General features: G+C 39.8%; 1 protein-coding gene across 3 annotated transcripts in view; it reads right to left on the bottom strand.

Moving 5' to 3' along the window:
• The window catches only part of Dnaaf9 (dynein axonemal assembly factor 9), a 130,493-nt gene extending 106,236 nt beyond the window's left edge, over positions 1-24,257 (bottom strand). For 2 of the 3 annotated variants that reach the window (XM_074074429.1, XM_074074430.1), the window contains exons 1-3: positions 24,071-24,257; positions 3,791-3,873; positions 1,926-2,045 (exon numbers count right to left, since the gene is read on the bottom strand). In XM_074074429.1, the coding sequence (XP_073930530.1) occupies positions 1,926-2,045; positions 3,791-3,873; positions 24,071-24,153 (286 nt within the window). In that variant the 5' untranslated portion in view covers positions 24,154-24,257. Of the gene's footprint in view, positions 1-1,925; positions 2,046-3,790; positions 3,874-23,119; positions 23,163-24,070 lie in introns of those variants that run through there. The other variant, XM_074074431.1, reaches the window with a different exon arrangement.
• Between the last annotated feature and the right edge of the window lie 341 nt (positions 24,258-24,598).

The following is a 24,598-nucleotide window of genomic DNA, read 5'->3' as shown; positions in this document are numbered from 1 at the left end:
ATAATAAAAAATTAAAAAAAAAAAAGAACAAAAGTTTCACAAAGTACACAGTCAGGTAAAAGAAGAAAGTACAGAAGAATGAAATGAATATGTAAAATATTTTTAAAGTGTCTTTTTAAAATAAATCCTTTATGTTGCTATTTTATCTCTCAAAATTGAAGACTGAAATGTAAACACATAAATCTGGTAACCTCAGCTTTTTAACTATTTGGATTTAAAAATGAATTTATAAAAGCTGGGCGCTGGTGGCTCACACTTATAATCCTAGCTACTCAGGAGGCAGAGATCAAGAAGATTTTGGTGCGAAGCCCAGGTAAATAGTTTGAGAGATCCTATCTCAAACAAAACCATCACAAAAAAGGACTGGTGGAGTGGCTCAAGGTGTAGGCCCTGAGGTCAAACCCCAGTAAAAAAAAAAAAAGAATTTATAATTTGGAGGAAAATGCTCACTTGCTAAGCACCTACTGTGCCAGGTGAAAGGATAAAGACAAAGATAAGCACACCTTTGGGAATTTAAACTAGTTCCTTAATTTCAGTAGTATAACAACTGGGGCTGCAGTGAATGTGTGGCTGGTACAAGTGGCCGAGATTCTTTCCAAACCAGCAGATGCTGTACAATGTAACGGAAAATTTTTTTCAATCAAAATCTGAAGTCAAATTTGAATTTTAAAAAATTAATGGAAGAAATAATTTCAGTGGAAATTTTTCTATACTTTCTAATGAAAAGGAGAGCTTTAAATCATAAGGATAAGCTCTCTTAAGGACTTTACCACAGGAGAATTTTCACATACATTAGACCAGAATTTTCAACCTCAGATAATTTTTTGTCACTGGCATGGTGTTAAACCCTATAATCCCCATACTGAGGCAACCAAGGCAGGAGGATCTCAAATAGGAGGCCAGCCTGGCCTACACAGCAAGAACCTGTCTCAAAATACACACATATATATGTGTGGCCATCAAAAATGTCTTCAGACATTGCTAAATGGCCCCTGGGGGGACAAAACTGCCCCCAGCTGAGAACCATTATACTCAAGCAAGATCATTTCACATCAGATGTTTGCTTTCATGCCTCCCCCCCAGCTGCCTCACAAGAGCTGCCTGTCTCTAGCTCAGTTTTATCTGTCTGTTCCTGTGTCTCCTGACCCATCTGGCAGTCAAGTCATGATGCTAAGTGTGTGATATCAGGGATAGCTCCTGGGCACCAGTCCACAGCAGCAGCAACACAGGCAGAGTGTCTCAGAGCCAAGGAAAGGAGAAGGGAAGCAGAAAGCCTGCATTGTAGTCACAGGCATCATCGTGAATTAAAGTCACTCAGCAAACAATTCCCAGAGACAGCAGGACAAAGAGCCTTTGTTCCTCAGCTGAAGATCCACATGAGGTCTTCCTTGCAGAATCAGCCTGCAGGCTCATCCTTGCCTCACAACTGAAAGTGCTTTCACTGGACACCAGCACATAATGTGAACCCTCAGTGTGTATGAACAGGCAATGGGCAATTGCAAGAAGAACTAGCACCTTGCCAAGAAAAGACAGAGCCAAGCACTGATGTTTGCTTTCTTCCCAAGACTGATTTACCCAGTAAATATATTCTGAAAGCTACTTGTTGGTAGTCTCTTATTCAGTATATAACCAACAGGTCATATTACCTATATATCAACAAAGAAGAAAAGTTTGACAGGGTGTGGTGGTGAAACTCCAGCTACTTGGGAGGCTGAGGCCAGAGGATCACAAGTTTAAGGCCAGCCTGGGCAACATAGTGAGACCTCCCCACCCACCCTTCAAAACAAAACAAAAGGCAAGAATTTACTGGAACTTTGTACTACTTTAAATTTGATCACATTTTCCAATTAAAAAACCATTAAATAAGAATGCAAACAAATAATCCACCCACTCTTCTCTCACACAGTTTAACAAAATAGACTTACCATCTAGAACTTCTTCAGAAAATCCTGTTTTCTCAAAATCACTGGTATTTTGATTATATAAACCAAGCAGAAGATAATTTGCCAGCTCTCTGCAGCCTTCATTGTACCTGCTATCAATTCCTGCAAGGTAAAGAAGGCTCTGATCAGCTGTCCTGTACTATAGGATTCAATGAGCCCCAATAAAAATGTGCCTGTGCTCAGCAAAACCCTGATGATCAAAGGCAAGTGGCTCAGACCAGTTTTGTGCTAGAAACTAAACTAAGTAACACTCTCTTTGAAAGAAAAAGATCTCTGTGTCAGGTACCCTTACTTGGATCTCAACATCTACACAGCTGGGACAATCAATCAACATAGAATATTGAGGGCAAAAGGAACCAGAAAATATGTCTTCCATGGCTTGTTAAAGATCCTGGAATACTTTCCATTAGCCAAGAATAAGGGTCTGAAAAATATTCCTTTCCCAAAGAGAACTTTATCAAAACATATGGTACCTAATAAAGGCAAATTAAGATGGCTTGAAAAAGAAGTTCCAAGACATGAAAACAGGCACAATGACTCACACCTATAACTCCAGCTATTCAGGAGGCGGTGATACAGAGGATTATGGTTTGAGGCCATCCTGAACAAAAAAAACAGCAAGACCTCCATCTCAAAAAATAAGCTGGGTGTGGTGGTTCATTTCTGTAATCCCAGCAGGAGGCTGGCCCCAAGCAAAAAGTGATACCCAATCTGAAAAGTAGCCTAAAGCAAAAAAAAAGCTGGAGGAGCTCAGCAGAAAGTTCACAAAACCTCATCTCAACCAATGGCTGGGCACAGTAGCTTGGATCTGTCATCCTAGCAAAAGGGAAAGCACAAATAGGAGGATCATGGTCCTGGAGGCATGGGCATAAAGCAAAACCCTATCTCAAAAATAATCAGAGCAAGCCCTGGCTGATGACTCACGCCAGTAATCCTAGCTACTCAGGAGGCAGGGATGAGGAAGATTGCAGTTAGAAGCCAGGGCAAATAGTTCTCAAGAAAATAGTATCTCAAAAAAACCCAACAAAAAAAAAAAAAGCGCTGGCGGAGTGGCTCAAGTGGTAGAGTGCCCGCCTAGCAAGCATGAGGCCTCAAATTCAAACTCCAAGAAATAAATAAATAAAGCAAGCTGATCATTGTTACAGTAGCAATAGAAAACTAAAATAGTCATAGCCAGCTGTAGTGGTATACACATGTAATCAATCCCAGCACTCAGGAGGCAGAGTCAGAAGGATTTCAAGTTTGAGGCCAGACTGGGGTACATAGGAGACGCTATCTCAAAGCAAAACAAACAAAGACATGAAGAAAAGGACAAGCAAATGGAACCATAAACACTCATCATGCCACAAATATCAGGGGCAAGGCCTAGCATTGCAGTGGATGCTGAGTTGCAGTGGTATATGTGCCTACAAATGGCCTTCATGAAGCTTACAGTCTAGTAAGGCTGTGTCAGAGACAATTAAAAAGGAAATTAGATGATACTGTATTTACTACAGCCTCTCAGTGTCTTAAGTATATATACTACCTGGTTCTGGGTTTCTGTGATGTCCCAGAACCATGACTCTGAGCAGGAGGAAAGTGTCAGGGGCAAGAGGTAGCTGGTTATGTGAGGCTAAGATGAAATGGCTGGGATAAAAGGAGCTCCAAGAATGGTGAGGATTCCCCATCTCACTGAAGCCTCTCATGTTCAACCTCATTAAAACAGTAACAGATTTCAGGGGAATGAGAGCTAGGAGAAGGACACTAGCCCAAAGCTTATTTTACAATGGTACTATTATTAATATCTTTGTATAAATAAGAATCCAAGGAGCCACAGCCTTGAGTCCCATCTTGTTAAAAGTACTGACCTAGGATGCAGAGGATTCCATCAGGCTGAGACTTGCTGCTCTGAGTCAGGAGGATGCTCTGAACCTGGCGGAGTCGGCTGCCGCTGCAACAACAAAAAACAGTTTCCTGAGTGCTAGCACAGCCCCATGAGAAGAATATCACCCTATGTGAGAATCCCTCAAGGCATGAAAAGAGGAATGACTGTACTAGGAATGGAAATTGGTGCTTGTCTTGTTCTATATCAGAATCATAAAGTTAATTGGGAAGCGTTCCTTTCTCTTCCGTTTTCTGGAAGAGACTATGCTAACGTAATTACTGGCTGTGAACTGGATAGCATGACTCTCTGGTTCAATTGAGGATGGAATCAAAGGTTCTCTCAAGGTCAATCCCAGACAAGACTGAGACTTAGCAACTACTCTAAGAACTTCAACTGATTTTCATTTTTGATGATTTTCAAAGAAAACTTTACACGTACTGATTTGCCCTAACTGGAGTCTTCACCAGTCTGTCTCAAAACCAAAGGCAAACAGACAAAAGCCAAACCTGGCCTATGGACCTAGACAAAGCTCCCTTACAGAGAGAGGCATACTTGCTTCCACTTCTGTATAGATCTACTATTCTTTTAGCCTAAGGGATATCTCCTTGCTCCCAAGCAAAGAGTGAGGAGTGATACTCCCTGACATTAATATCATTTCCAAGGCCACATTCTCTTCCTACCCATCTCTCTTCCTTCCCAGCAGTCCTAGAGATTGGTCCCCAATTTCATGTTCAAGAGGATCCTTCCACCTGGTCTTCTCATCGCCTCCAGGTCAAGATCCACCCCTACCATTCATTTATTAAGACTCGTTATATTTATTCTTTTCTATATAGTCAATGTAATCCCAGTCCTGCCACATCATTAATTACAAACTAACTATACTAACTGTCCATTCATGACTCTCACATTTCATCTCCATCCCTTTCTAAATCAGTTTATTACACTGCTCTACACTCACCCAAACAACAGTATTTCCAGCCAAATAACACTATTTCCCTTCCCCAATTCCCCAGATTGCTTTTCTCCATTGAATTCTTTTCATGTTCTCAGGCCCTAACTCATTCACTCCATGACTTAGGGTCACTATCACTGTTTTATCAAACTTTCACAATCTCCTATGTGGTATCAAAACTAAACAAAGTCAGAGAGAGAAAGGAAGGAAGGAAAGAAATAAGTTACCTACAAACCGATACCCATCTTGAATAGAGATGTAAGCCCCTTAACAAAATATTAGCAAATAGAATTAAGCAACATATAAAAAGAATTAATATACCATGACCAAGTGGAGTTTATCCCAGGGACCCTCAGGGTCCATAAATCAATCAATGTAAACCATCATATTAATAATCTAAAGAAGAAAAAAAATCACAAACCCATACATGATACAGAAAAATTATGTGACAAAATGTAATGCAAAACACTCAGAAAACTATGAATAGACTGCTTTTCTCAACTTGAAAAAGAATCTAAAAACCTTCCAAGCAAAGTTTGGAATTATATGTAATGGTAAAAGACATTGTTTTTCCTCTAACATCAGGAATGAAGCAAGGATGTCTGTCCTCCTCAGACCTATTTAACACAACACTAGCCAATAGAATATACTGAGAAGGAAATTAAAGACATATAGATTGCAATGGAAGAAATAAAGTTGTCCCTATTTGCAGATATGGCCTACCTGCAAATAACATTTTAGATTCTCAAGGAATCTAAAAAAAAAAAAAAAAAACCCTACAACTAATAAATGAGTTCAGAGGTTTTAAGATATGAGATGAATAAATATAAGTCAAGTACAATTCTGTATAAAAGCAATAGGGACTAGGGATGTAGCTCAGTGGTAGAGTATCTGCCTAGCATGCGCAGCCCTGGGTTTGATCCCCAGCACCAAAAGAAAAAAAAAGCAATGACTACATGGAAATCAAATCTAAAAATATACTACTTATACTTGCAAAAATCATATACTTAGTTATAAATCTAATAATAAAACATGAATAGGGTTGTGGCATGGCTCAAATGGTAGAGCATCCTGCCTAACAAGCATGAGGCCCTGAGTTTAAACCCAGTACCCAAAAAAAAAAAACCTCACATGCTAAAACCTACAAAACACTAGTGAAAAAAAACAAAGATCTAAATTAATGGAAAGACATGCCATACTTATGAATTAGAAGACCCAACATAGTACAGATATCAATTTCCCCAAAATTGATAAAACAGATTTAAAACAATTCCTATCAAACTTTAAGATGCTATACAGATGTAGAGAGGTTTATTTCAAAGATTATATGAAAGGGCAAAGGAACTAGAATATCTAAAAAACATGAAAGCTTTTGCTGTTGTTTTTAGACAGGGTCTCACTATGAAGCCCAGGCTGGCCTTGAACTTATGATCCTCGTACCTCAGCCTCCAGAATTCTGAGTTTACAGATGTGTGTACCATGTCTGCTTCTAAAAATTCTTTTGAAAAAGAAAAATAAAGTGAGAGGAATCACTCTACCCAATGTAAAGACTTATTACATAGCTAAAGTAATCAAGAGTAAATAGTACTGGCTGAGGAATGGACACATCCATCAGTGGAAAAAAATACAGTAGCCAAATATAGACCCACACAAATACAGCCAACTAATTTTTAATGAAGGTGAAAAAGCAACTGAATCATGGAAGGACAGTCTTTTCAACAAATGGTGCTAGAGTAACTGGATATCCACAGGCATATGAAACTTCAGCATGACTATACATTACACAAAACTTAACTCAAAATAGATCATAGATTCAAATCTAAACTGTAAAACTATGTATTGGGGGGGTCACTGGGGTTTGAACTCAGGGCCTATACCTTGAGTCACTTTATCAGCCCTTTTTTGTGATGGTTTTTTTCGAGATAGGGTCTCTCGAACTATTTGCCCAGGTTGGCTTCAAATCAAGATCCTCCTGATCTCTGCCTCCTGAGTAGCTAGCATTGCAGGTTTGAGCCAACAGCACCCAACTAAAACTATAATTTTCTTTAGAGGAATGTAGAAAAAATATTTGGGATCTAGGGTTTGGTAAGGAGTTCTTGGACTTGACCCCAACAGTGTTATCTATATTTTTTAAAATGATCATTTGGACTACATCAAACTTTTAATTTGAAAAACTTTGTTGAGACAATGAAAAGATCAGCTGCAGACTGTGAGAGAATATATGCAAACCACATATCTGAAAAAGGACCATTTGTAGAAAACAACAATTCAATCAGAAAATGGTCAAAAGGTATGAAGAAATAATTTATCAAAGAAGATACAGAAATGACAGATAAACATGTTCAACATCATTATTCATTGGGGAAATGCAAATTTAACCACAGTGAGATGCTGTATCTATTAGACTAGCTAAAATGAAGAACAGTAAAAACACAAAATGCTAGTGAGCTTTCAGAGAAACTAGATCACTCATAAATTTCTGAAAGAAATTAGAGAAGACACCAATAAATGGAAAAAATCCTGTGTTCATAATTTGGAAAACTTAATATTACTAAGCTATCAACAGAACCAAAAGGAATCCATAGATTCAATAAAGTATTTATCAAAATCCCAATGATGTTCTTTGCAAAAATAAAAAATCCACCAAAAATTAATATGGAATCAAGGGATCCCAAATAGCCAACAAAATCTTGAAAAAGAAGAACGAAGTTGGGGATTTCAAACTTAATGATTTTAAAACTTACTATAAGGTTACAATAATCAACAGTGTGGTGTTGACATAAAACAATTATATAAAACCAGTGAAACAGAATAGAGTTCAGAAATAAACCCTCACATATATGATCAAATGATTTTTTGACAATGACACCAAGACCACAGAAGGAGGACAGTCTTTCTAACAAATGGTGCTGGGGAAACTAGATATCCACATGTAAAAGAAAAAAGTTGGGCTGCTCACTGGTGGAGTAAGCCTGCAATCCTAGCTACTTAGGAGGCAGAAATCAGGAGGACTGTGGTTCAAAGACAGCCTGGGCAACTAGTTCATAAGACCCTATCTCGAAAATACCCACTACAAAAAGGACTGGTGGAGTGGCTCAAGGTGAAGGCCCTGAGTTCAAGCCCCAGTACTGCAAAAAACAAAACAAAACCAGAAAGAAGTTGGAGGTTACCTTATACTACATATAAAAATCAGTCCAAAATGGATCACAGATACTGGGAAAATTGGCTGTCTACATGCAGAAGACTGAAACTAGACCCCTATCTCTCACCTTGTATAAAAATGAACTCTAAATGGATAAAAGATCTTAAGACCTGAAACACTGATTTTACTACAGGAAAAAAAAAAAAAAGGAAAAACTTTGGAAGATACAAGCATACGCAATTATTTTCTGAACAGGACTCCAACTGCCCAGGAAATAAGAGCAAGAATTAACAAATTAAAAAGTTTCTGCACATCAAAAGAAACAGCCGGGTGCCGGTGACTCATGCCTACAATCCTAGTTACTGAGAAGGCAGAGATAAGAAGAATCTCAGTTTGAAGCCAGCCAGGGCAAAAAGTTCTCAAGACCCTATCTTGAAAATACCCATCACAAAAAAGGGGTGGTTATAGCCCATGTTTGTATGTCAAAAAAAAAAGGGGAGGGAGGGGGGGAGTGGCTCAAAGTAAAGGCCCTGAGTTCCAATATCACAAAAAAAGAAAAAAGTGAAACAGTGAACAGAATCAAGAGACAACCCACAGAATGGAAGAAAGTCTTCTACAGCTATTCAACAGATAAGGGATTAATATCCAGAATATATAAAGAGCTCAAAAAAAACTAAGCAGTAAAACAACAAATAATCCAATTAATAGAGGGACAAACGAAAGACAAGTCTCCAAAGAAGAAATATAAGTGGCTAATAAACACATGAGGCAATGCTCAACACCCTTAGCCATAAAGGAAATACAAATCAAAACTACACTAAGATTCCATCTCACCCCAGTCAGAATGGCCATCTTCAAGAAAATAATAATAAATACTGGAAAGGATGTGGGAAAAAGGAACCCTCATACACTGTTGGTGTAACCACTATGAAAATCAGTATGAAAGTTCTCAAAACACTAAAAATAAACTTACCCATGACCCCACCATACCACTCGTGGGCATATATCTGAAGGAGTGCAAATCAATGTGCAAGAGAGATACCTCCTAAGAATAAGGGGAGGAGAAATAAAGGAGAATGATGGTGGGGGTGAATTTAAATAAGATATATTGTAATATATATAATTTTGTAAATTGTAAATTTACAAATTTGTAAATGCCACAATGTACCCCCAGCACAATAATATAATAAAAATAAATTAAAAACTAAAAAAAGAGAGATACCTCCATACCCGTGTTTATTGCAGCTCTCTTCAAAATATGGAAACAGTCAAAATGTGCAAACAGCTGAGGTGTCTAATGACCAATGAATGGATAAAGAAAATAAGGTATACACAAACACACAATTTGCAGGAAAATGGATGGATCTGGAAATCATCATATTGAGTGAGCTAAGCCAAGCATGAAAGATCAAATATTACACGTTCTCATTTATTTGTGAAACCTAGACCTAAAATGATGACAATGGTAATAATACTGAGACATGAATGTATATGGGGGACTGCCTGGGGAGAGGAAAGGAAAGGATACTGAGGGTGAAGAGGATGGAAGTACAGTACATACATACATATGAAGACTACAACCTACCAAACACTATTTGAAAAAGGGGGAGGAAAAAAAGGGGGAATGGAAGTACAATGGGATAAATCTGTTCAAGGCACATTGTATGTATGTCTGGAATTATCGCAATGAAATCTTATATTATTAATTTATGATAATTCAAAAATAAAATAAATTTTAAAAAACTAAAATGAATCAAAGACCTACACATAAACCTAAAAGAATAAGAAAACATAAGGGAATTTTTTTTTTTCGGTGGTGGGGTGGGAGTATGGTTTGAACTCAGGGCTTCATGCTTGCAAAGCAGGCACTCTACTGCTGGCCACTCTTCCAGTCCATTTATTTTGGAGATGGTGTCTCTCAAACTATTTGCCCAGGCTGGCTTTGAATCTTGATCCTCCTGATCTCAGCCTCCCAAGCAGCTAGGATTACAGACATGAGCCACCAGCACCAGGCTGGGAAAATCATTTTGACATTTCACTTGACAATAATTTCTTGGTTATGATTCAAAAGGCATAGGCAACAAAAGGAAAAACAGACTAAATCAAAATTTAAAACTTCTGTGTATCAAAGAACATAATCAACAAAGGAAAAGCAACCGGTGAGATGAGTGAAAGTATTTGCCAGCGTGTGTCTGCTAAGGAGTTATTATACAGAATACATAATGAGCTCCTATAATTTAACAACAAAAAAATAACCCAATTCAAAAATGTGCAAAGGAGCTGAATGCCAGTGGCTCATGCCTAGGAGGAACCCAAGGAACAAATTCTGACACATCCTACACAACATGGATGATCCTTAAGAACTCTAAGTGACAAATACTGTATGGTTCTACTTTTATTTGGAACCTAGGACAGTCAACTTCATAGAGACAGAAAGTAGAATGGTACTTACCAAGGGCTAGAGGGAAGAGAAGAGTGGGGAATTACTATTTAATAAATAGAGAATTTCTGGGCTGGAGGTGTGGCTCAAATAATAGAGTACCTGCTTTGCAAGTGGGCCCTGAGTTCAAGCCCTAGTCTCACAAAAGAAAAAAGAAAAGAAAGTCTTTAGTGGTTCACATTTGTAATTTTAGCTATTTGGGAGCCTGAGATCAGAAGAACTGCAGTTTGAGGCCAACCCAGGCAAATAGTTCTCAATATCCTATCTCCAAAATAATCAGAGCAAAATGGACTGGAGGCTTGGTTGAAGCAATAGAGCACCTGCTTTGCAAGTGCAAAGTCCTGAGTTCAAACCACAGTCTTACCATAAAACAAAAAGTACAGAAGTTCTGTCCTGCAAGATGAAAAAGAGTTGCATGGATGGATGGCCACAAAACTGTACATTTAAAATGGCTAAGATGGTAAACTTTATCCTATGTGAATTTTAACATAATTTTTTTTATTATTCATATATGCATACAAGGCTTGGGTCATTTCTCACCCCTGCCCCCACCCCCTCCCTTACCACCCACTCCACCCCCTCCCTCTCCCCCCTACCCCCTCAATACCCAGCAGAAACTATTTTGCCCTTATTTCTAATTTTGTTGTAGAGAGAGTATAAGCCATAATAGGAAGGAACAAGGGTTTTTGCTGGTTGAGATAAGGATAGCTATACAGGGAGTTGACTCACATTAATTTCCTGTGCGTGTGTGTTACCTTCTAGGTTAATTCTTTTTGATCTCACCTTTTCTCTAGTTCCTGGTCCCCTTTAAACATAATTTTTAAAGTTTTTATTATTTAAAAAAAGTCAGTGTCACGTAAAACAGAAACAACAGAGAAGCTGGACACTGGTGGCTCATACTTGTCATCCTTGCTACTTGGGAGGCAGAGATAAGGAGGATCATGGTTTGAGGCCAGCTCCAGGCAAATAGTTAGTGAAACCCTATCTTGAAAATACCCAACACAACAAAGGGGCTGGTGGAGTGGCTCAAATGGTAGAGTACATGCCTAGCAAGCATGAGACCCTGAGTTCATGCCCCAGTATAAACCCCCCCCACACACACACACAAAATAAAAGCAATAGGGAACCTCATTTGATTTTGAAAAAAACAAAATGAAGGAAACATCTGTGAGACATATGGGAAAATTTGACATGGACTAGGCATTGGTTGCTGTTAGTGATCTGCTGCTAACTGGATGAGATGATATTATTGTACTTATATAGTAGAATGTCCCTTTCCTTAGATGCTTAAGAAAATACTTGGGAATAAAGTATCATGCAATTTACTTCAGAAAGATTTAACGTAAGCAAAGAAAGACTGAGTAAAAGAAAAGAAAAAAGGTAAAACACATGTTAACATGTTAAAAATGACTGAATCTACTTGGTGGGTTTAATGAATATTCATTGTACTTTTCTTTCACCTTTTCTGTATGAACATTTTCATGATAAAATTTAGGGCTGGAAAGAAGGGGTTATGTGGAGTTCTGGAAGCAGAAGGACAGAAACAGCAAGACAAGAAAACTGAAGCAAGAAAAGTTCTTCCTTAAGAAATAGTGACTACCTGCCCCTCTACTTTTTTGTGTTTAACAAAAGGTTAATCTTGAACTCATTCTCTGCAATACAAAGAGTTCACTGAGTTGGTCCTTTGGCCCATTTCCTAATCCATCTAGACAGTATGTGAACTGACTGCCAAGGTTACCAAGACTCTTTGGTTTTCAAACTTAAAACCAGCCAGTGACAAAAGCATGAATAGGTCATATGACCAAGAAACAAACCACTTCCCCACCACTGCTGCAGAGCCAGGACAAGGCTGAAAACAGTTTCTTTTTCCAAATAAAGTAGAAGAACATAAAATGCAGAAAGACCTTTCTCTTCCCAGAGTAAAACATCCTAATTAGTGTTTCTTATTTTCTTGTCAAACAGGTAAAATTAAATCCAGTTCTTTTTTTCCTTCGTATATTTTCTTGCTTTCCCCCTTAAAAAAATTTTTTTTAGCAATACTAGCATTTGAACTCAGGGCCTCATGCTTGCTAGGAAAGCATTTTACTACTTAAGCCAAGTCCCCAGCCGTTTTGGCTTTAGTTATTTCCCAAATTTAATTTTTAACCAAAAGCTAGCCTACTATTTGTCAATGAACCATGAAACAGGTCACTTACTACTTACTTTTTAGCTAAAAACAACCAAAAAGCCCTGGTAAGTATAAAGAAAAGCACAATCACTCATATTATAGGCATCTAGAATTAACTACTGTTAAAATCTTAGCATATCTGCTTTTTGGAGCTAAATATGTAAAGTATTAACTTACTGTCATTTTTTGAGGGAAAACTGAATATTACATTTAAAACTAAAGTCCTCATTGATCCTCATCCCAGAGGTTACCACTATGAGTTTGTCTGTATCTAATTAGTCTTTTTTTTTTTAACTAGAAACTATCAAACATACACCAAACATCAGCAATAAAACTGCCCTGTGGCTCACAGGTCTACTTAAGCAAGGATGGCACATTCTGGGTAGGCCTGTGGTCGCCCAAAACTTTACAAATCTCTACCTTTAGAAGTTAGGTATAGCCGGCTCATACCTGTAATCCTAGCTACTTAGGAGGTTGAGATCAGGAGGATCGAGGTTGGAGGCCAGCCAGGGCAAATAGTTCTTGAGATCCCCCATCTCCAAAATAACTACATTAAATGAACCAGAGATGCAGCTCAAGCAGTAGAGTACCTGCTTTGTAAGCACGAAGCCCGAAGTTCAAATCCAAGTACCACCACAAAAAAAAGTACTTGGGTAGACTTAGCCAATCCAATAAAATACAGCTTACATCAAATATGATGCTTTTATACTATAATTTATTTCTAATTTTTCTTGGATTTAGACTGAATTTGGACATAAAATGAAGAAATCAAGACCTAAACAGAGGCAGTTTCCACAAGATCACAAGGTCGAGTAAAGATTAACAGCATCAAAACCTGGGCAACCAAGTTACCCCATTCTGAACTTTTTTCTCCTATACCTCACTGTTTTCCAGACAATAAAATTAGCTGCAGGTACAATATTTTTTAATTCTAAACAATTATTTTGGTTCTCCCCATCTTCTGTTATATATGTAACTTAACTCACTGCTGACTGCTTTTTATAACAATTGCTGTATTATATCTTGTTTGTATTTTATTGTCTTGGTTCCCTGGAAAAAAAACTTTCTGCTCTCTTTCTTCCATAATGTAACTACCATTTTGACCCTGAAAAACAATTAAAATACTAGTATGATCTCTTTATATTCTGTATACTTCATGTTTTCAATGTTTTACAAACTGATTCTTCATACTAATTTGATTCACATCATAGAAGTTGATGTGAACAATTTGATATGGATCTCTCAGTAACATACAGTTTAGGTATGGGGGACATTGTCATTTTTCTATGAATTCATATTCATATTCTTTGTCCATTTTTATTCAGTTATGGGGGGTTCTGAATAATTTATATATTTCATCATAGTAAAAACATATGTCTTTTGGCCATATGTTACAAATATTTTCTACAATTGTCAAGACTTTGTTTATGGTATCTTTTTCATGTGACATTTTACAGTTATAGAATTAAATCTACATTTAACTTTAAGCTTTAGGATTTTATGGTTTCCTTTTATGCTTTCCCTATCTAGTATTATGAACAATATATGACAATATTCATTTTATGTAAGGGTTTAAAAAATATTTAGCTCTTTATCCCTCTCAAATGTTTTACTTTTATAAAGCAGAAACCATACTGTATTTTGTTCCAAGACAAAATACATGTCATGTGGAATGGCACTTGTAGCCTATGCAAAATTGCCATATATAGTTGGATCCAATTTTCGGATTTCTATTTGACTAATATGTCTATTATTGCAGAAAAACTCTACTTTAAAAAATAACCAGAGAATTCAGGTATGTTTGCACTTGAACTTTCTAGTAGACTGTTTTTATAGCTTATTGGGCAATCCTTCTAACATTGTTTCAAAGATTCCATGGCTTTTATTCAGCAGTTTCTTTTGTTTTTTTGGTTCTGGGGCTTGAACTCAGGGTCTTCACCTTGAGCTACTCCACCAGCCCTATTTTTGTGAAGGGTTTTTCAAAATAGGGTCTCGTGAACTATTTGCCCTGGCTGGTTTCAAACCATGATCCTCCTAAGTCTGCCTCCTGAGTAACTAGGATTACAGGCGTGAGCCACTGTAATCACTGAAACTGGCTTGAACAGCTTCTCTTTAAGATGAAGCATAACATCTACTTGTCAAATTCCATGAAAATTTCTGATGAAAATTTATGTGGTAATCATATCAAATCTATAGAATACTGAGCTCCCCACTCAGGAATGGAATATATATCTCTCCTTTCCTTATTCTCCTGTTTTACACCCTCATGTTATATTTTATTTACAAAATAAGTTTTACACATTCTTTTCAGGTTCCTAGATATTTTATCATTTTTGTTCCCATTTTGAATGTAGTCTTGAGCCCATTACATTTCTAAAATTTGTATTTGCTCAACTCTAGTTTTTATACATTTGTCTGTTGTCCTAAGTTTTTCCAAGTGGTGAATTATAGCAGTTTTATCTCTTCCTTTTCAATATTTACAGCTTTTTTCCCACATCATTAATTCATAACTCATTAGAGTACCTACTATGTGCCTGCCATTGTTTAGAATACTAGAAATTTAGCAATGAAACAAAAGGCAAAAATCCCTGGAACAAAAAAATCTCAGAACTTACAATTTAATGAGGAAAGGAGAAAGAAGGAGAGAGAAAATAAGTAAGTAAAATACATTTGTCATATGGTAATAAGTAGGAGGTTATGAGTCCTAGAAAGAGGGTGGATTGAAGATTTAAATAGAAAAATCAGAAAAGGCTTCATCAAAAGCACTTTAGAATAAAGTCCTGAAGCAAGTGAGATCACAGCTATGTAGCAAGCACAAAGGTCCTGAGGGGAAATGTCCCTGAGACCTGTGTGGGTGAAACAGAAAAGTGAGGAAGTGGGGGAGGGAGGAAAAGAGGGTAGCAGATTGGTTAAGGTCATCATCAGCTGATGATCTGAGTTTTAACTTGGAGTGCTTTGAAAAGAGGGATTACAAATTAAATGACTTACATTTTAATAAGATCACTCTGTTTGCTGTACTGAAAGCAGAGTAAAGGGAGATAAGAAATGAATCTGTAGCTGAGATCAGGAGGACTGAGGTTCAAGGCTAGCCCCGGGAAACAGATTTCAAGACCCCCAACTCCAAAATAACCAGCACTAAATGGACTGGAGGTGTGGCTCAGGTGGTAGAGTGCCTGCTTTGCAAGCACTAAGCCCTGAGTTCAAACCCCAGTCCTATCAATTAACAGTCTATTGAGATAATTCAGGAGCAGATAATTACTTTGGCTTATTATATTAGCTGGAACCTTTTATTAGCTGGTTTAAAACATGAATGAGAGTTAAATTTTAAGCACATGTTTTGGGAGCATCTATTAGTCTGTTTAACTTTATTAACAGATTTCCTAAAAATGAACAGTTCTGCATTTCTGGGACAAATACTACTTGTTCGTGAAGTAGTACTATTGTTATAGTCATCTATATTCAATATACTTTTTTTTTTTTTTTTTGCAGTACTGGGGCTTGAACCCAGGGCCTCACTCTTACAAGGCAAGCAGTCTATCACTTGAGCCACTCCACCAGCCCTTTTTTGTGTTGGGTACTGCCGAGATAGGGTCTCAAGAACTACTTACCTAGGCTGATTTCAAACTAAAATCCTCCTGATCTCTGCCTCCTAAGTAGCTAGGATTACAAGCAGGAACCACTGGAGCTGGCTACTTAGGATTTTTTTGCATTTGTAGTTTTCTTTCCTAATCAAGCACAAAGATTATGCCATTCTCAGAGAATGATAAGCTTTCTGAGGCATATCCTCCCATCAGCATGCCTCCTATCTCTATCCCTGCTAATAACATTCCACCAGGATTTACTCAGGGGCAAGCCAAGTCAATTGGAGTCCTTTCCAGGACCATTTATTTTGAAACTAGAAAAGAAATGGCCTCTCGGATCATGGCACAGGAAGACTGTGACAACAGCCATCCCTCCCTGCCCTGGGAAGGCATGTTTGCAGTAAGAAATGCAGCCAGGCGTAAGCAGCAGAAATGAGAAGCAGAAGAAGCAGAGGTAACTTCCTGATCCCAGAGTCTTGGTTCTGAGATAGGCTAGAAGTAGGGAAAGTTCAGGACTCATAAGTACATGTAGGTTGCTCATGTCTGGCTCAAGGATGGCCTGAACCAACCTCACGTGGTCGGAATGGTCTATGCCCCTCTCCCACTCACTGATTATTGGATGGGAATCACCTGGTTCTCCCTTTTCCATAGGTTATCTTAGGTTTTAAAAGCACCTGAAGAGCAGAAGCACTTTCTCTCAGCCTCCAGATTCCACCTGGGCCCCACCATGCTCGCTTTTGTATTTGCCTTTCCTAACTTTTAATAAACTCCATTTATATCCATGTGTTCTGCGATGGATTCCTCCCACTGGACAAAAAGAATCTGAAAGTCTTCTAATCACAGACTGAACTGGTGCTGTTAAGAGTTCTAGTGCCTGCGGTCTCAGTTCCTTGCAGCTTTTCCTACAAGTCTAATTCCCCACTATCCTTCCAGTCAAGTAAGCCAATACATTTCTTTTTTTACTTATATCCTTTGAGTTTTTGTTATTTGCAACAGAAAGCATTCTTCTTAATACAAAAATCAATCCCAGAAAATGTTTATAGAGTTGAAACAGATGGATGTCTACTACTTCCTTTGAAAAGCATTAAAAAGTAGGATTAATGGAAAGAAGGATGGACATAAGGCAAATAAAGCAAATATATTAAGTATAGAATCTTATGAACATATATGAATGTTCACTGAACAATTCTTTCAACTTTTCTATACTTCTGAAATTTTTCGTAATAAAATGTTGGTGGAAAAATCAACATCAGGAATAATAAAAGCCATATCACATTAATCTAGACTTCAGGTACTGATTAAAATGAACTGTCTGCAGAATGACTACAAGTTTAAGAAACCTGGCCCTACATTAAAGCAGCAATTATTTACTTCCCTTTGCAAACTAGAGACTTGAAGGGAAGGCAGAAGCAGGATCCAAGGCAATAAATACTACTTGCCACTGATACCTTTGCTACAGCAATAACCTGGCATGAAAAAAGAAAAGCAGCAGCAGCTGCTGCCATACAGTGACAAACTAAAGGGACACCACATGCATAAATGATATGGTTCAAGAATGAGCTGGTATCACTTCACTATGATAACTTTACATTTTTTCCAGCACTTTCTGCAGCCATTAGTCATGAAAGGTAACATAACTCTTATTCCACACAGCTACCTCACTGTGGAGGGAAACAAACCAGCTGCCTAATCCATATCTAGTCTTCTCTTATTAATAATGCCACTATTTATTTGGGGCAGCAATAAGCACAGTTCCAGTGTTTCTAGAGATGAACAATAACACACATGCAGAAGTTGTCAGGTGGAAGCTTAAGAGAAGCTCTTTAAAGGGAAGCGACTCAACTGAGAGAAATAACTCCTTTCCTTTCCCTTTCTTGCCTGACAGACACAATGGCTGGAGTTCTTGCAGCCATTTTGTGACTATGGAACTATAGTAAAAACAGAGCCACCTGCTAAAGACAGTAAAATGTAAGCACAGAAGAGGCCTGGTTTCTTGATAATTTATACCAGGACTGGCCTACCCTCTTCTACATAAACATCTTTTGCAAGAGAGAGTAAGCCCTAAAGTTAAATCATTTTGCCTGGCTTCTTCTACCAGCTACCAAATGAAGTTCCTAATTGATAGGCTGCCTTATCTAAAATGGTTAAAATTCATGCTCAGCTGCAATTCATGTCTATATGTACTTCACAAATTGGTATATATATATATATATATATATATATATATATATATATATATATTACACTCTACAAACGAAATTCAAGAACTTCAAAAAATGCTAGCCACCACAAAAGGAAAATGTTATCTAGAAGTCTGTTTATTATATTCCAGTGTAATAGCACTTATTTTCTTCCTTTTATTCAGCTTTCTGTGAACATTTCCTCACAAAATCTGCTCTTTATAAAGTCAGTTTCTCGAGTCTTCACAATTACTCTCCCTCACCTCTCTATTAAAAGCATGCCAAATCTAAATGCAATGTGGAATCCTGGAGTAGAAAAAGAACACTGGGAAAACTGGGGAAATTAAAATAAAGGCTGGAATGCTAAACTGCAAGAAAACAAAAGTTTAGTAAGTAAACTAAAGCATCACACCCGTATTAACATCTTAGTTTTGAAAAATGCACCATGGTTCTATGGAAGATGTTAACATTAGAGGAAGCTATATGAAAGGTATATAGGAATACTCTGTGCCATATTTGCAACTCATCTAGAATCTAAAATTATTTCAAGACAAAAAGCATGCTAAAATCTGCCTCTTCAAACTACTGCTCAAAATCACAAATACCAGTTTTAAGTTCCCAAGTTGGAAATGCTGCTTTTTCTTTTCTTTTAATTTCAGTGTTAAAAGCAACAGTATAACATGTGTAACATACGGGGCAAATCATCTCTCATCATTCATTCCTCCTCCAAATGTCAGAACATTAGAGAAGAGCCCCAGTCTAGGAAATATTATCAAAATATTGTAAACTTTATTGTCATGACACTCACTCAAGAGGAGTGAACAGTATACTGTCATCCCAGACACATCCTGTGCTACCTCTGGGCTAGAAATAAATCCATAAAAGCTTAACCAGGCATACCCTTTTTTGCTTCTATACAAACCAAACCAAGCCTCCCTGGCCAACATCCAAACAAGTATGTAACAGGATGAAACTCACATTCTCAGATATTCGAAGGCACAATCTTGGTTTGCATTTTGGGTTTCTTAAGGCAAGGATCATCTGCACCACAACTACACTTACTACTTCTGTAAACCCCAGAGAACCATGGGTATTGGCAACCGACCAGTGAGCACCACCTAAAGAGATTACTGACCTCTGTGAGGCTTTAATTAAAGTGATTTCAGTACAGTGTCACTACCAGGAACCACTTTCTCGCCACTCAGCTCACAACTGTGATTCATTCTCCAAACACCCACGAAATTCAACATGGCCCACAGCTTCACCCACAATTATTTTGTATTCATTCAATAATTAATTAGTACACAGAGTGTTTCATAACAGCTATCAATAGCAGTTCATATTTAATAATTATGTGCTAGACATTGATCTAAGCAGTAGGGGAAGGAATGTGGAAAATGGCAGTTAAAAATGGTCCCATCCAAGCCCAGGATGGTGGCATATGCTTGAAATCCTAGCATTTAGAAGGCTGAGGCAAGAGGATCATGAGTTTGAGGCCTCCTGAATTACATAGCCAGTTCCAGGCCAATCTGGGCTACATAGTGAGATCCTGTCTCAGGAAAAAAAAAAAAAAAAAGGTCCCATCCCTTTGATAATTTCCAGGAGTAACAAGGGAAAACCTTGTTGATGAGTTCCTTCATAAGGGAGAAAACCCACCTACACACATTATTGAAAAGCCCTAGCACACAATTCCTTTAATTAGGTTGTTTTCCCAGAGCACATCCTCTAATAGTTTCTTCATAAAATGTGCATGGGAAGTCAAAATCAGAGACCTTGCATGTGTGAAATCTCCTTATTCTTTCCTCTCACCTGCCTGAGATTTTGGCTGGATTCAGAATTCTGGATGGGGGATGGTGGCATTGCTTGCTCCATTATCTTCTAGCTTCCAATTCTGCTAGAATCCCATGACTCCTCCTAATATATGCTTTGTAGATGTCATGTCTTCAGAGTGCTGGAAACTTCAGGATGCTGTGCGTTGGCATAGGTGTTTTAAAATTCAATGTGCTGTCTTCTAACCCTCCTTGCTACAAACATCTACAGGTTCCTGGGTCATTCAGTCATCCTTATTTCCTAAAGAGTTTAGCTTCAAGGTTATTGTCTCTTTTGCTATTACTACTCCAAACTTAATTCTTGGGAGGCTGTAATGGGGAGGATTGCAGTTTGAGGCCAGCCCAGGCAAATACTTCAAGAGACCCCATCTCCAAAATAACTAAAGTAAGATGGAGGTGTGGCTCAAACAGTAGAGCACCTGCTTAGCAAGCATGAGGCCCTGACCCCAATACCACCAAAAAATGAATAAATAAGTGTATGGATGTCATCAATATATAGATGGTTTCAGCCCCAATCTCCCTCCTTACTAATATATGAACTCCAGATTAATATATCCAACTGCCTATTCAATATCTTGCTTGGATATCTATTAGATATCTGCCTGGATATCTATTTGGCAACTCAAAATGAGCATGGCTGAAACTGAACTTTACTCTCTCCACAAGCCTGCTCTCCTCACACTGCTCCCAATACTAGAGAAACAGCTGAGGCCAAACCCCACTAGACTTTCTTGCATTATTGTCCCTTCAGTTCTAATTCTTCCTCAGCACTTATTTCTCACTAGTTTGTATCATTTTTACTGTATTTGTCCCTTTTCACTTATAAAACAGCTCTTTGAGGGAAGAGAACTGTTTTATTTATCTGAATCCTAACACTGTGTACACTGGATTATTTGTTTGAAGAATCAGTGCAATTTATATTGTTAAGCAAGTCCCAAGCAGAAAAAGATCTGGAAGTAGGAAGGTACATTTCAGACAGATTTCTACCGAATCCTTAGTACTAATCCAGTGGCACTTCACTTCTTGCTCACTCTCACTCTGGGTTCCAGATTGATGGGATCACCATTTGGAGCAGCAACAGTCACCATCACAGAAAAGGAAAGAGAATGACAAATTATCCACCTGAAGCTTTTACCACAAAGGGGCTATACATTATTCCTACACAATTTCCCTGACCAAGAGAAACTCACAGGGCCATACCCAACTTCAAAGGTAAAAGCAACTATAATTCTACTATGTGCTCAGCAGATGCAAACAAAAATTATCTGATAGACAGCACTGATGACTATCATCTATCTGTAAAAACATGCCTCTAATTCAAAGCAATAATATTTTAACTCCTGATCTCCATTCTCCATCTGTGTAGACGGAACCTTGCACTTGCAAGGTACTACCTATGGGTCTTCAGGAATGTAACTTCACCAGTTAAGCCTGCCTCTTTCATCACTCAGTTGTCAGAGAGCTGCAAAGAAGCCAAATATGAGTGACAGGAAAGCACTGAATCCAAACCTGCTAGGAACATTCAATGTCAAAAGTGAGGGAAGGTCTTGAATAGGCAAGAAAAGCGTGCTCAATTATGTAAAGATGCGGAAAGGAGGGGAACCCTCATCAATTTCTTTTACTAAAGGAATAGAACAGCAGGCCCTGGTGTTCCTTGCACTCCCACTGTCTGAAGTCTGACAAGTTTCACTCAAAGCACTTGATGAAGATTCAGAGTTTGGGTATGACTAATAAAATCAATCAAAACACACCTTTTTAACATAAAAACACTGCCTTTAAAAAAAATGGAAAGTACACTCCCATGCTACAGGAAATCAGGAAGGCAGTACTTATTTTAGAGGTAGATTTTACTTTCCCCTAGGAGTCTCAAAAATTCCAATCAACATTCCTGAGCTCAGATCCAGGATAGCTCAGAGGTAGAGTGCTTGCTTACCATGGGCAAGGCCCTGCATTGGGTCCCCAGGAACACACACATATTAAAAAAAAAAAAAAAAAAAAAAAATCCTGAGGCCTAGATGATCTGGGATAAATCCCAGGTTTTACAAAGAGCCTAGATTTAATGGATGGCTGCTCCAACTTCTAAAGTATCCTGTGCAATTTCTATCAAAGTTCAAACACTTTCAAACAGTGAAATTGTCTGGCAGAAGCACTGAGATAGACTGGAGAAGGTTACTACAAGCAACTAAACACTTTAAACTGTAAAGCCTAGGAAGAATTCTACCAAAGGGCAGAGGAGTTCATACAGATTAACTCATAAATGAATCATTTCATTACTATCTAGTCATGCCTCTTCCATCCTTGGATGATATTTTTGTTTGTTGTTGTTTTCTTTGAGACAGAGTCTCATTATGGGGGCTAGGGTGGCTCAATCCTCCTGCCTCAGCTTTCCAAGTGCAGGGGTAGGTTTATAGTTAGGTTGAGAGCTATGTTTAGGGTTTGGGCTTGTGTTAGTGTTAGGTTTAGCAGTGGGCCTACAGTTAATGCTAGGGCTAGTACTAGGGCTAGGGTTGGAGCTAGAGGTAGGGCTTGGGTTAGGTATAGGGCTAGGGCCATGTCTAGTGCTACAGTACAGTTAGTACCTTTGCTGGGGTATGCAAAGGAATGCTAGGAAGTAAAAGAGGGGCAGAATTCTAAGAATGAGTTCTTGCTCTCCATAATTTTGGTCTAGTTAAAACAAACAAACAACAAACAACCCCCCCCAAAAAAAAACAGACTGGCAAGCAACACCCCCACACAAACAAAACAAGGCTGTGGATGTAACCCAGTGGTACAGTGCTTGCCTAGCATTGTACAAGGCCCTTGGGTTCCACCCCCAGCACTGCAAAAACAAAAACCATAATGTCTTAAGTACTGTAACAAGAACACAGGAAAAGCCATTCTAACACATAAATTGACAAGCTTCTTTCAAAGGAATAGCATATTTGCTTTTCTAACTGGCTTGAATAACGAAAAAGCAAGCCAGAGAGCAAGCAAGCAAACAAACAAAAGCTCTTTTCTGGTTTAATGACAGCTTAGCAATACCAAAGCTCACTGCTCGCTCCTTGCTCTCGCTCCCTCTCAGAGGTTTCTGCTCCATCATTCCAACCTCCACACTTCACTGGAGGCCCATACCAGCTTGGTCACAAAAATACCCAGACAATCAAGGTCAGCCTCAAAGACACTGGCAACAGAAATCGGAAACGTATCTTCTTATCTCGAAAGGGGAGGAGACCCTGCCACCCTCCCTCTACCCAGGCAGAGGCAGTCGGGAGCTCTGCCTCGAGGCTCAGGCACCTGGCATCCGGCCGCTTTCGCGGGCTCTGGACCGCTTGTCCCTATCCGTCCAGTTAGTTTTCTCTCTCGTGCCCTTAACGACCTTCACCTCCCCCCAACCTGAGCTCTCCACCGAGGACTGAAAGGGAGCTGTGATGCTGGGTGGGGCGGGGGGACGGGGAAACGTGCAACAGGAGTAAGCTGTCAGTGTGCATGCCGGGGGCGAGGGACTCTAGGGGAGCCGCTGTCAAGGGCCAAAGCTCCAGTCAACGATAGCGGGGCTTTCTTTATGGGTAAGCTGTTTCTGAGGGAAATCCCTTTGGGGTCCTTCACAGGGGAGCTATTGTCTGTGGGAAGGAGGGTCTCTAGAGGTGGCCATTTTGGGGGAACATCCCATGGCGAAGGCTAATGAGCTGTCCGCAGGGAAGCCACCGTGGATTCCCAATGCGGGAATCTTTCCTGGGAGAAACGTTCCATGGGGGTGGGGATGACACGATGGGGTCTTCACAAGGAACCGTCGTGGGGTTGTCTACACCGGAGCCATGGCGGCGCCTCTACAGGGAGAGCGGTTCCGGGGAAAACGTTCCACCAGAAGCGGTTTTAAAGACTAGTCCGCAAGAAAGCCATGTCGGGCCACGCCCTGCGGCGGGAGGCGTCGCCGGACCCCGTCAGCCCTCATCCCCCGCCCGGCCGCCTCTCGGCGGCCTCAGTCCCGCGTACCTGACGGAGGACGACCCGCGGCCAGAGCTGCCGGGGAGCCGCGCGCGGGGCAGCCCCAGTCGGCGCGGGCGGTACACATCCATGGCGGCGGGCGGCGGAGAAGGACTGTGCAGCTGCGAGGGTCGTCGCTAAGGCCCGCGGGGCGGCTGCACGCCCGCAGCGGCCGGGCGGGGCGGAGGGGCGTGCCGGGTGGGAGGGGGCGCGGCGTGCGGGGGCACGACGGGAGGCGGGCACGCGCACGGAGCGCGGATACGTGCGTCGGGACGGCCTGTGCGTGGGGGAACCGGCAAGCGGGCGCAGGGTCTTCCTTAAGCTGCTAGGCGGCCGGGCTGGACGTGGGGGGCGCGGGTCCTCAGTACTAGGGACACCCTGGCGCCGCTCTGCCCTGTCCTCAGGCCTGGCATCATCAAGTGGGACTTTGGGCGGTGCCCCTCAGCCACGCACGCGGACGTGCTGGGGGCGGGGCCTCTCGCCGGGTCCGCCCCGCCCCTCTGGCTCAGGCCTCCAGTGAAGCCTTTCGCTGCGGCG

Source organism: Castor canadensis, chromosome 5, assembly GCF_047511655.1.
Source record: "Castor canadensis chromosome 5, mCasCan1.hap1v2, whole genome shotgun sequence".
In the NCBI taxonomy this organism is placed as follows: Eukaryota; Metazoa; Chordata; class Mammalia; order Rodentia; family Castoridae; genus Castor; species Castor canadensis.
The sequence above is the reverse complement of the archived record's forward strand: the minus strand, read 5'-3'. Positions and strand labels throughout refer to the sequence as shown.